This window comes from Sipha flava, unplaced genomic scaffold, assembly GCF_003268045.1.
Source record: "Sipha flava isolate LNK unplaced genomic scaffold, YSA_version1 120_pilon_pilon, whole genome shotgun sequence".
Classification (NCBI taxonomy): Eukaryota; Metazoa; Arthropoda; class Insecta; order Hemiptera; family Aphididae; genus Sipha; species Sipha flava.
This window is the reverse complement of record NW_020271746.1, coordinates 378,109-391,145: the sequence shown is the minus strand read 5'-3', so window position 1 is coordinate 391,145 and position 13,037 is coordinate 378,109. Positions and strand designations below refer to the sequence as shown.

The 13,037-nt window shown below is 29.7% G+C and overlaps 1 protein-coding gene across 1 annotated transcript in view; it reads left to right on the top strand.

Annotated features, from left to right (window-relative positions):
• LOC112693926 (blood vessel epicardial substance-like) overlaps positions 1-13,037 on the top strand; it is a 38,216-nt gene that overhangs the window by 19,426 nt on the left and 5,753 nt on the right. The window contains exons 2-6 of the mRNA XM_025569198.1: positions 1,638-2,286; positions 5,086-5,412; positions 10,616-10,727; positions 10,800-10,911; positions 12,347-12,571. Coding sequence (XP_025424983.1) covers positions 1,826-2,286; positions 5,086-5,412; positions 10,616-10,727; positions 10,800-10,911; positions 12,347-12,571 — 1,237 coding nt within the window. The 5' untranslated portion in view covers positions 1,638-1,825. The remainder of the gene's footprint in view (positions 1-1,637; positions 2,287-5,085; positions 5,413-10,615; positions 10,728-10,799; positions 10,912-12,346; positions 12,572-13,037) is intronic.

Here is a 13,037-nt window from a genome sequence, read left to right as displayed (position 1 = left end):
CCCCCCCGTAATTACGCCCCTGATCTATTACGAGTAATTTAACATAGGCATGTAATTTATTACTTATAATTTTATTCACTATTGTCCCATCATTTGATATATAAAAATATTTAATTCAATTTATTTGATTTCTTAAAATGATTAGATTAATAATGTAAAGCTTTTTGAAATTTAAAATTAAAAGTACTAAATTAAGTATGTATCAACGACTTATTTTAATTAACTAAATGGAGTTATTTAATATTTGATTTTATTAAAGAATTTCTTGTACTTAAAATTTTCTAGGTTAAATTTACGTTTTATATAATAGTCGTTATTTAAACTTACATTTTTCCGCTGTACATGTTTATAATAGTTTATATAGTATATATAATATAGTATATATAGTATAGGCACCCAATTCATATAATTTTCTGTTAAATGCAAAATTGTTTTATTATCAATAAAAAAATGTTATTGTATATTTTTCAATTTTTATTTAATATTATTATAGCGTAGTACATTACAAATATTATGAATTTAAATTAGATTTGACACATTGTCAATTATAATTCTTGATTGTATGTATATTGCGAATGTTACTTGGATAATGCTTCGTTGCTGATTCATTATTAAAATATACAAGTATTTGATGATAATGTATTTTATTTCTTGAAAATAATAATAATAATTAGAATCGTAGCATGATAATTATTGTTATTTTAAAATTGTTTTCAGTACAAAGTTTCTTTGTTAAGTTTAATATGATGTAAATACACTTGCTACACAATGTAACGTATTTAAATTAATTTCTTTGAAAATGGTTTTAAGATCAATATTATTGTATATTATTATGAAATACAATTATAATTTATATATGGTTTTTTATTTTACAAGTAAAAAGTATTAAATTTATCAACAAAAATAGTAGAATAATTAAATTATCAACGTTGGTAGATTTAATATTGATATTTAATAATGACTTATAATATTGATTTATATTTATGGATCACGTTTTATAATTTAATCTTTGATCAATTCTATTTAGATTTGTTTACCATTTTAACTTAAAAATTAAGTGCAAAAAATTCATTAAACAATCTTAATAATTTTAATTCGAGTTGGTTTGAACAAAATAATTACTGTAAATATATGGTCATTTTATTTATAATTTTTTATCGATTTTACATCTATTACTGTTGTAAATATATTTTTAAATGCTTTAACTATTTGAACATATGATTTTTTTTTTTTATCATGGTGCGGTTTTCAACCTGTTTCCATGTTCAAAGAAAGTTAATGAAAAAAAAAAAAAATCCATTTAACTAGTACTTGTAGTTGATTAATGGATTCGTAATAAGCATATTTATTCACCAACCCATTTATTCATGGGACCATACAAGGGAGAACAAACCAGCCAGAAAATCCTCCCCGTCGGTTAAGAAGACGTGGGTGCATTAAATCCTCAACCATAATACCGCATGAAGGTCCTGTCATTGTCCTTCCTCGTACTAATCGTCACGTGTGAATATTTTTCACAACATAATGTCTTATTCGCTTAATGTAAATATGTTACAGATTGTAAATTTTTTATTTTAATGAAAAAAAAAAAAAAAAACACATAACATGTTTGATTATTCGTTTACGTTGGGTTGTAGGACTCTCGGCGACGACGTCGACATGGTGGACCGGAGTGCCGTGTGCGTCGGCTGAAAATCCAAAACTATAACGATGAACAGTCTTGCGGCCGTTGCATTGCCCGTAGCAACACTACGATAGCAGCGACAACTGCGCCGAGATTTCGGTGACCTATTGGTGAGGCGGGTAGTCTGGACGGCGATCGGTGATGGGGCATCATAACACCATCACCGTCGAGTCGGCAGCCAGCAGCGCGTACGTACCACTGCCCTCACCGACGACCGCCGCTCTGCGAGACGCGATCGACAGCACCGCGGGCGCCACGACCGCCGGCTGCAGCAACCGCGTTAGTGCCGGAAATTGCACAGGCGCAACAACAACTGGTGCGGTGTCGGCGACGGCTGCGATGCAGAACGGCACGGTCACCACGCCGGACCACCGGCCGACGGCCAACGATTATTACTACTATTACGCGTACGACAACGCCACCGAGACGGCACTGTTCTTCCCGCTCAACGGCACCACCGCCGGTAGGCCGGTAGCGCCGTTCCAGAAGTCCAACTGCCAGTGGATACCCGCCCAGCACAGCCTGTTCCAGTTGTCCAACATATGTTTCCTCACCGCCTTCATCGTCCCAAGGAGCTACAAGCTCAGCGTGTTGTCCTTGAGGTAATCGTTTATTAATTTTTTTTTTTTTTACACTCGCACGTGCACGGTGGAATAGCTGTATGGGGGACACCAAGTGATTCGGTTGCTCGAGTATTCTCGTCGGTTTAAACGGTTTTTCAAACTTGACTCTCCTTTCGGAAACACTGGTCCATAATATTGCAATATTTTCTCGATTATGTACTTCCGCATAAATAACATGTCGACAGAGTTACGATTGGAAGAGGGTTTTTCACGTGTGATACAATACTACGCTAATTTACACCACGCCAATAATCGCATTGGTAAATACTACTCGACGAGTGCATATCGAAATGATTTTTACCATTTTCTTATCACTTGAAATTTCTATAGCGATTTTACGGTTGAAACACGTGACGTCCTAAAAGTTTTCAATCTACCGACATTAATAATTTTACAAGGCAGCCATTCACATAAGCTACTTGGATTTCTGAGAAGGTTTTCATAAAACGTTATTTACCCTGAAATGTTATCTCGTTAAGACTGAGTTCAACAAATAATAAATCTAGATCAGATTTACTTGTAAAAAAATGAGAACTAAAACCCGACCCAAGGTCATAGGATAAAAATATTCACTAAGTAACCCGTGTGTACGCTTACGAAATATGTTATATTTTACGTCTTACACTCTATACTTAACGTTATTATTATACTGTCATACTGGCATGTTACACATAAATCACATTTATATTATTATTATTTAACAATTTATTCGTAGAAACACAGCCATCCTATTGTGTGTATATTTATTTTCGATTTTAGCTATTGCCACTACATCTACGCTACTATTACATCTTAAAAATAATTAATCAATAATAAAAATAACGTTAATAATTTATTATATTAATACTACCAAGGTTTTCTTACTTGAAATTTATATTACATGCATTACAGTACATTATTACTTGCTATCACGATTATGAAAGGATAGTTTCACTTGTAAGTTAAAAACCTAATTGATACTAATTATGAATGTAATTTTATCACACAACTCTATAACATTTGTTCTTTCCACTCAATTTTAATGTATTCAAAATAGTTTTTCAATATTTAATCAAGCTGAAATTACATATACAGTTTTCAAAATTTTCAAAAGACTTTATATGTCTTCAATATTTAATAAAAATTTAGTTCCAAACTTAAAAAGGACTTTTGATAAAAATGTTCTATTCTACGGGACGAGTGTTACCGAAGAATGTACTCAAATGAATGTGTAAAAATATTAAAAACAAAATTACATATTTTTAAAAATCGTTTTAAAATATTGAATATTTTTGAATTTTATTATAAGTTTCATAATTTAATACGTATTTACTTTTACGATGTATGCGTATAACTGCAAGACATTTAGTCGAAAAATTACAATATACATAATACAATCAACGCTAGTAACAAGATCAATATAAAGTTTTTAAAAATAAAGTTTTGGTGTGTAATAAAAATAAAAACTTATGCTGATTAAATTGAGAATGAAGCCTATCTCATTTAACTAACAATTTACAAAAATGTAGCTACTTTGAAATTTTCCTTCAAATATATGTGTAACGTTTTTATTTTATTTATAAACTTCATAACCTTTATAAGAGCTCATAAAAATATTATAGTGTACATTTATCACTTCAGGTAACTTCCACAATATTTTTGAACAGCGTCGCTTGACGATAAAAGAAATATTTCCAGTGTTTGTTACACGGAAGTACACAATGTTCCACTTTATTTACTCGTGAATATATTTATTGAACCCAATGAATACCTTCAGTTGCTGAAATTTTACCTTTACGAATATTAAATTAATAATGATCAGTAAACATGGTATAGGTAATTACTTAGAAAAGTAAAATAGTGAAATACATTGTATTAATAAGATTATAATTATAGATAAAACAATTGTTTCCAAATGTTTAAATATTTTCCAAGACCATACATTTATAATGATACTCTAATACTCATATTTTAATAAGACCAAATTTCTAACACATTTAATTTTTACACTATAGTAAATAAATTATATTTAAAGTTTTTTAGGTTTCAATAGTATTAATAAGTTTTTAAATTAACAAATAATGTTAACATTAATATGATAAATTAAAATAAATAAATACTATTCCGTTTATAATATTTCTATTTTAAATAAAACCGAAACTGAGAGACATATCAAGATTATAATAGTTATAGAGTTGAAGTAGATAATTAAAACATATGATTTTAAAAAATTAACAAAAAAGGTATATCAATTAGTTCAGGTTTGGATTTTCTAGTTTAAAACTGATGATGGAAGAATAATAAAAAAATTATCGAAGTGAAAAAGTGAATTCGACAAATAAACGTATTTTAAAACATCGACAAATAATATATGACACTATTTTATTTTTTGGGTATTTTCAAAAAAATACTCAAATAACAACTTATTTACTTCTAGTCTTACCATATTTTTTCAATTAACAATTCTAATATTTAATATATTAAATCCTATGCTCTATAATTTTGTCCACAGTCTATGTAACTACTTATTAGCTAAACATGGTGCTGATATTTATTATTTTTCTAATACTATTGTTGTATTTGCCTTTGTTAAACTATTCTTGTGTTTTTTTTTCGACCATCCTAAACAATATGTAATTATAAGCCAAAATTAAAATGATTAATAAAACGTTTTCCGTGTAAGTGCACAGTTCAGGTCGTTACTGTGGGCTTATATAACACTGTATAACATAATATAACTTATATAACTTATATAACATAGATTATTAAACATCACTAATACATAGTTTGCGTGTGCAGGGCTTTACTGTGTCTCGGGTTCCTGCTTTCTGGTCTTTGGGCGTCCACGGACGTTTGCGCGCTAGACGCGCTACTCTGGTACGGGTCACTAGCCCTGATCAACTGCGTGCACACGATAAAATTGTGCAAGAAGTTTTTGCCGCCCGCGCTGTCGGTCGAACTCATGGAGCTGTACCTGCGGGTGTTTAAGCCACTGAAAGTCAGCCAGAAACATTTCCGGGAGCTCACCCGGGAAGCGGTTATCGTGAAGATGATGCCCGGCGAGCATTACGCGATCGAAGAGGCGACGGCATGCGACGAACGGCTGTCCATTCTGCTCAGGGGCAGGTGAGCCGCGATTGTATTGAAAAAGGTGTTTTCCGGCTTCAATTATTTCCCCTCCACCAAATTTTCATAGAAAACAATAATTAAATTGTCTTTCCTTTATATTCCCGAAACGCGTGAAAAAATAAATTTTTCATTTAATTTTAAAGCCAAAAATAGAAAACAATTTAAATAAATACGTACGTTATGGTTATTGCCAACCGATTCATTTGGTAGTTTTTATGTGTTTTCAGGCTGGAAATACACGATAATCTTTAATCATACGATATACATTTCCAGTTTTAACTAGCGGTAAAAATTTATACATTTACAGCTTGACAATTCGGTATGAACAAATTATTCGATACGGTATAATTTGAATGGACTACACCGTTTCGCGAAATAAAATAACATTTTGGGAATGTGCTTACTGTTATTCTAAATTTTTCCGTGATATCCTTTTCCTTCCTTTCAATTATCACTGTTTCAAGGTCTTTTTGATTTTCTCCACAAGTCAATGTTTTTAAATTATGAGGCATTTTTCTCTACACCGTATACATGTAACAGATCGATTGCAACTGACAATATCGAATGTAGTTAACAATAAACCAAATGAAAAATATGATAATAAACACAATAAACGCGATTAAGTTTAGTTATTGGATCGATTATACTGATAATAATTATTATAAAAAATATCCGTCATTTTTCGTCTATAATCGGAACACGAAATGTTCGTGTTATCTATGATTTTTTTTTTCGAGTACCTACTCCAGGCTTTCGCAAAAAATCATTTATTTTAAATTATTTAGTTTTTGACTTAATGAGGTTCCACTGTACAATATTTGTTGATAATTTATTTAAAAACAATTTAAAATTGATTATATTTAATATGTTTATTATGAATATTTAAAAATTTTATAATTATATTATAAAATTAAATATTTAAAGAACTTCATTAACATACATATTTTTTAGATGGATAGGTAAAGAGTTAATATAAATTCATAAAAATTAAAGAAATATATTTTGCTAGAAAAAATATTTGTTGTAAAATCACTTACGCTAATAGACATTGTTTGATTTCATAAATATATAATAATGAAATTTAATACAATGTGATCCCCATTGGGCTCTAATGCAGCAATAATATTGATTTATAATAATAAACATTATTCAATGAAAATAAGAACATTCACTAACGATAAATTAGCATATTATTATGAGTAAATAGCGTTATAATGTATAATTTAATAATATTATGCATAAATTTACAAACATTGAAATAACTTTTCTTAAGACTAAGTTCAAAAAATATTGCACGTTTTTGTACGTAAGCATAACAGTATATTTATAGATGAATCATAAAGGTTAAGTTAAAAAAACAAAGACCTATATTACTTTTGTTAAGGTGTTTAAAGTAAATCATTTAGATTTGAAATAATTCATAAAACTTGTATTTTCCAGCTTATTTCTCATAATTTTACATGTACCTACTGTAAAAAATAAGTATAATATTATGCACCATTACTACTATTATAATTATTACTTTTATTAGTTAATATTACAATATATTTTCAAATTTATTTAATACATTAAATATAATTACTAGCTAAATTACTTGGCTTGGTATGGAAAAGTCTTTTTAAGGACATCGTTTTTAATAGATTATTACAATATACTATTTGAAGTCTATGTGTATATAAACATGTCTTTCTATGCCGTTTACTAAATTTAAAGAAATAATTATATCGTTATAACAATATTAAATTTATTTTGAATTATTATCGTTGATGGTCATCCCAAAAGCGAGTTGCACATGAAACTGCAAACATTTGAATTTGAAGGCATATCTGTTGAAATCATCGAGATGCGTGGCAACAGTTCATATTCACCTTTACATTTTCCATTTAAAATTGTAAATTCAATAATATTGTTCATTCAATTTTTTACCGAAAGCCTAGTATTATTCCAGAATCATGGTGAATTGATGTTTCGTAGAATAATGATAGACATACCAATTTTCAATATTAGAACGTGCAGTGGCATGCCTGGTAAATCATGTGCATTTAAGAATTAAATTGGATAACTTTGTCCTAATTCTTTACAGTATCGCTGAACTTTTGGATTGTTGTGTTGCCTGAAATTCTGTTTTGAATGCCGAAATTGATTGTATTGACATCGTTATTTATGGCTGCTAATATGGCCCGTGCACTGATGATTTCTGTAATTTTATGTCATGTTTGAAAAAAATTTGTCAATTAATACGTCACGACGGTGATCGCTGTAATCTTACAGAAATTTGTTGGCAATATTATTTAATGTGTTGATTCATTGATTTCCATTTTCCCATTCCCAATGTCCAATAATTGTTTTGCGAAATGATCAGAAGATGTATCATTTTATAGTTGTACACGAATATTAGTCTTCAAGTTCAATTTATGTACACGTTGCCATATAACCGATTAATTGAGACATGCATTGAGTTCATTAGTAGGTACCATAACTGGTAGAAATTGTTGAAAATTAACATATAAGAAATTGAGTGCAACACCGAAGAACTTTTGATTTTAGTGTTGGTACAATCATTATTATACTACTATACTATAGTATTTATAATCAATAGTACATTATGTCTCCAATGCTTTTTGTGCTTAATATTACATTCATCTCATATAATGAGTATACAAGTTTATAGTTGGTACTTTATCGATTCTTGAATTTTTGGTGATATTGCATGTTGGTAACTCAGTGATTTCTACATTCAATGGCAGTTTTAGTACTGAATGCGCTGTTCGATCGCCATCTAGAAGAGATGCTACAATTCTTGATGATATGGCGATTACCAGTGCAGTATTATTTCGTGATCGTATGATTGTCAATGATTTGTCTCCTGTGAAATAATCTACAGTAAAATAGACATGTTCATAATTTTTTGGGTGCACTCTAAGGTGTGTGACAGTAAAGTTCCTTTCCGTTTTTTCGGTTTTTATAGCAACAAAAAAACAACAACGGCTCGTTTGAGTTTTATCAGGTGAACCGATACTTCTCTATCCTTTTTTTGCGAAAAAATTTAGTTCTTTTCCAAAGTGTAATCTATCTCTGTACCAAATTTCAACAAAATTATGTAAGTAGTTTAGAAATGTATAAACGCATATGGTGTTTCAAATATTAAAAGAAAAATATGTGTATAATATTGAGCATATTTGATTATTTGGGATAACTATTTAATCCTTATTATTTTAAAACTCGTGAAACTCAGTAACAATAAATAAATAAATAAGTTATTTTAATTGTAAAAAGACCATGTACTCGTATATTTGTTCACAATAATTTTTTTTCTATTTTTTGAATGCTCTTCACTCACCAGTACTGTACAACTGTAATTTGATTTCTAAAAGTAAATAAATAAATAAATAAAACATTTTTAAAACATATCTATATCTATATATTATTCATTAAATAACAGTTTGTTTGGAAACGTTTTTATTCTTTTTTTTTTTACAACAGTATTGTTACTTTTTATCTTCTAACTGTTAAACGTTTATTTTTCTTAATTAAAATATATAAACTTTTATGACTCAATTGTTGTTCATTTAAAATTACATTGGTACTTCGTAAGTATTTTGCACTTAACAGCTGTTACAGTTTGTATAAAGTGAATTATATTTATGGATATCGAGCTAATTGGGACCTACAAAAATTGCGCGTCAGTAATATAAGTATATTGCCCGTACAACCATGTTTAAAAAATAAAATAAACTTTGATACGAAATCGAATGAATACTTTTTACGGCACTAGTTTTTTTTTTTTTTTTTTTTTTATTTAAATAAGGCTTCAACTCCTGAGGTTATTAGCCTGTAATAATTACAAAATAGTAGTAATAAAATATTGATCTTAAACCTATGGGGACACATTATGTTTAACAATAGAGGGAGTTTGTAGAATATAATATGTATGTACAATTATTTTTCTAAATTAATTTTGCTAAGCCTATGTTTTTGAAAAAATTGTATATGTTTTTGGAGTTATTTTCGCCAAGTGCTTGTTGCATTGTTGATGGGTTTCCGAGAATTTGTCTGGAGTTGGTGAACTTGGGGCATTCTAGTGTGATGTGTTTGATTGTCAGCGCTTTGTCACAGAGTTCGCAGGTCGGGCTGTCTTCTTTTGTTATGAGGTGCAGGTGTGTTAGGCGGGAGTGTCCAATCCGAGTTCTTGTGATAACTACTTCTTCGTGCCTGGATGAGGATGGGGGAGTTTTCCATGGGTCGATTGATGTTTTAATTTCTTTTAGTTTATTTGTGTTTGAAATCTTCTCCCACGAGTCTTGCCAGTGACTTTTAGTTAGATTATTTATTTTTATGAGTGCGTCTTGAAATGTTATTTTGTTTATTAATACCGAGCTGGGTGATGCTATTGCTTCGTTGGCTGCCTTGTCAGCTAGTTCGTTGCCACTTATGCCAGTGTGGGAGGGAACCCATAGAAATTCGTTTTTTTTTGTTGAGTTTGATAACTTTTCTTGGATGGATTGAATTATTTCATTTTTGGGGTAAGGATTTTTGAGGGCTAGGAGTGCACTAAGAGAGTCACTGATTATAAGTATTTCTTCGGACACTAAGGTCGTCGCGTGTGAGATTGCATTTTGGATGGCTTGACTTTCAGCGGAAAAAATGCTCGTTTCATGAGGAGATTTGAACATTGAAGTTTTGTTATTTTCTATGAATGCGAATCCGGTTCCATTGGGGGATTTTGAGGCGTCCGTAAAGATTTTTATGTGGTGAGGGTATTTTTCTTCAATTATTTCTGAAAAGTTATTTCTTATAGTTGAGGTTGAGGAGATTTTTTTGTTGAGTTCGAGTAGTTGGGTATTGAGCTTAATATTCCACATCCACGGAGGGGAAGACGGGAAGATAATTTTGTTAAACAAAGTTGGTTTGAATTTCATTATATCTGCTATGGCCTTATACATGTCGTCGATAGTGCGAGGTATGTTTGGACTGTTATGTATATTCAGAGGTCTTCTGGTTGGGACTTGAGTTTTGTTATTTGAGAATTTAGTTACAAATTTTAGTGTTTCTTTAATCCTTCTAAATTCAAGTGGGAGTTCTCCAGCGTTACACATAATACTTGCAGTTGGGCTTGTTACTAACTTGTTACTAACCTGTTACGGCACTAGTCTTTCCATACTATATGCTTGATATTTATGAGTTTTTTTTATACTTTTAGGTGTAGTGTCACTTGCGATGGTACACAATTGCACAATATCAATTCGTATCAGTTTATCGATTCACCTGAATGGATGGCTTCAAATTTAATACACGGAGAGACCATGTTTCAAGTAATGTTGTATAATGTGATCCATAACTTGTTGCACTTAAATTATACAATTTGTTGTATGAATAATTTTTAGGTGACCATAACTGCCGCTGAAGATTGTGTTTATTTGTGTTGGCAACAATCAAAACTCAATCGAATATTTAAACACAGAACACAGTTGCATGCTGTTATTACCAGTTTAATTGGTAAGTTAAAAATACAGTGATTCAAAAATAAATATGTCGTAGTTGACGTGATCCAATTTATATTTTCTACTGTTGTTACTTTTTAGGGAAAATAGGGTAAAATTAATGCTGATAAAATTCTAAAATGTATAAAAATAAGAACAATTAAACACAAAAAATCAAAGTTATACAAAAAAATAAGATACCAATAAGTTGTTAACATATAATATAATTTATATTTTGAAGAATGATTTGTCGGTTAAATTTTAACAATGAAATTATAAATTTCTATATAATGTGAAATATTTTCTAGAAACCCTATGGGAGACTAATACATTCTTTACAAGAAGAAAATTTGTAAAATTATTTTATAAATTATAATAATTCTTAAGTTATACCTAAGTAGGTACTCGAAATTTAATGTATATAGATATTTTTTTATTTATTGTAGATAAATATTACATGAATAGTAGGTAATGATGAAAATTAATAAATATAATTTTGAAATTTTTATATTTTATTTTTTATTTTTATAATTTGTAGAATTTTACTAATTTTTAATTTTATTTTACGTTCTAACAAATATTGTTTTAATTTAAAATATAATATGTATTACAGCGTAGTTTTTAAATTGTAAGTATTCATTAACAATATTGCTAAGAATCATTTCCTTTTAATAGTGGCTTATGGTCATGAAATAGTTTGTAGTTTCCTTGTAAAAACTTTATAATTATACAAAGTAATATCCGCCTGTTTGATTCTTATAATACAAAGAACGAACGTATTATTTATTGATTAGTTGGACTAACAGAATTTCACGAACACAACAGTTATCAAAACTTTTCATTTGGAATTTTAAGTGGATATATATATATATATTCCTTATAGCTAGTGAAATATTATGCAAAGTTTATTTATTGTTATTTATTTCTTAACGTAAAATAATCTAGATTGTGTTATAAATAATAAAATATTTATAATTTAACTGAATGGAAATGTTTCAACAGTGGGACTCGGTCGGAACAATTTTAAATATATTCATGTATATACTTGGTAATGATAGAGTGCTTCTTATGATGCCTCTAAAAAACAATAATGCAATTAAGTGTTGTATAAATATATATATCGACACTGTTCTTAATTATAATATATTATGTTTAAAACAAATAATGGTACGCGAACGTGTATCCACGTGTATTTACTATTATCGCTGTACGAATTTCATGTTTTCTAAGTTATTCCTCGGTTAAAACTAGTTTTATTTTACCTCGTACAATTTTCCGCAGCCATTCATTGAGCATTGATATCTCATGTTCAACACAATATGATTGATGATTCGTATCAATATTGCTTACCGTGCCTTTGTAGATATTTTTTGTAGAAATTTTTGACATTTTCAGTCCTTTCGTTTATTTTCCAGAAATTATATTTTTCTCTCTGTTTGTGTACGCTACAGGGAAAGACATTACGCACAAAATGTACTCGTTGAACGAGCAACTAGGCCAAGCGAAAAGTTTCGACGATCAAACCCGGGCGGCCCGGAATGACCATTGGCGGCAAGCAATCTATAGAAGCGTGAGCTTCGATGCCGTCAATACGGGAACCAAAGGAACGGTCCGGTCGAACGCTTGGAAACGGTACAGAGACCGGAAGGCGTCGTTATTTGCAGATCCCGTTGATAGTGAGTGCATTACTTCCGTAGTCAGTATTTGTTGTTAATTTATTTTGTATAATACGCTGAAGTATAGAAACTAATCGTCCATTGTTCTTGTTTAAATATTGAATTGTTATATTTGCTTGATAAAAAAGAAAATATTTGTATACAGTTTCGATTAAAGGGATTGCAAGCCATGATTTTCTTTCTCTTTCTATTACACGCGCTGTATAGGGGTTTAGACGTTTTCTATTTCTAATGTATCAATCGATCGATGAGGATTTTGAAAACTGATTTAAATTCGTTGTAGTCTTCTTTAGATCGACTTTCTCATATTTTTTGAATGTTGTACTTGACATACCTAAAAATTAATTTTGTTTATTCATATGTTTCCAACTTGTTTAATCCTATTTTGTGAAACATTGGGAGACAAAATTAAAAAAATTAAAAAGTCGATCTAAAGAAGACTTAACAACAAATTTAAATCAGTTTT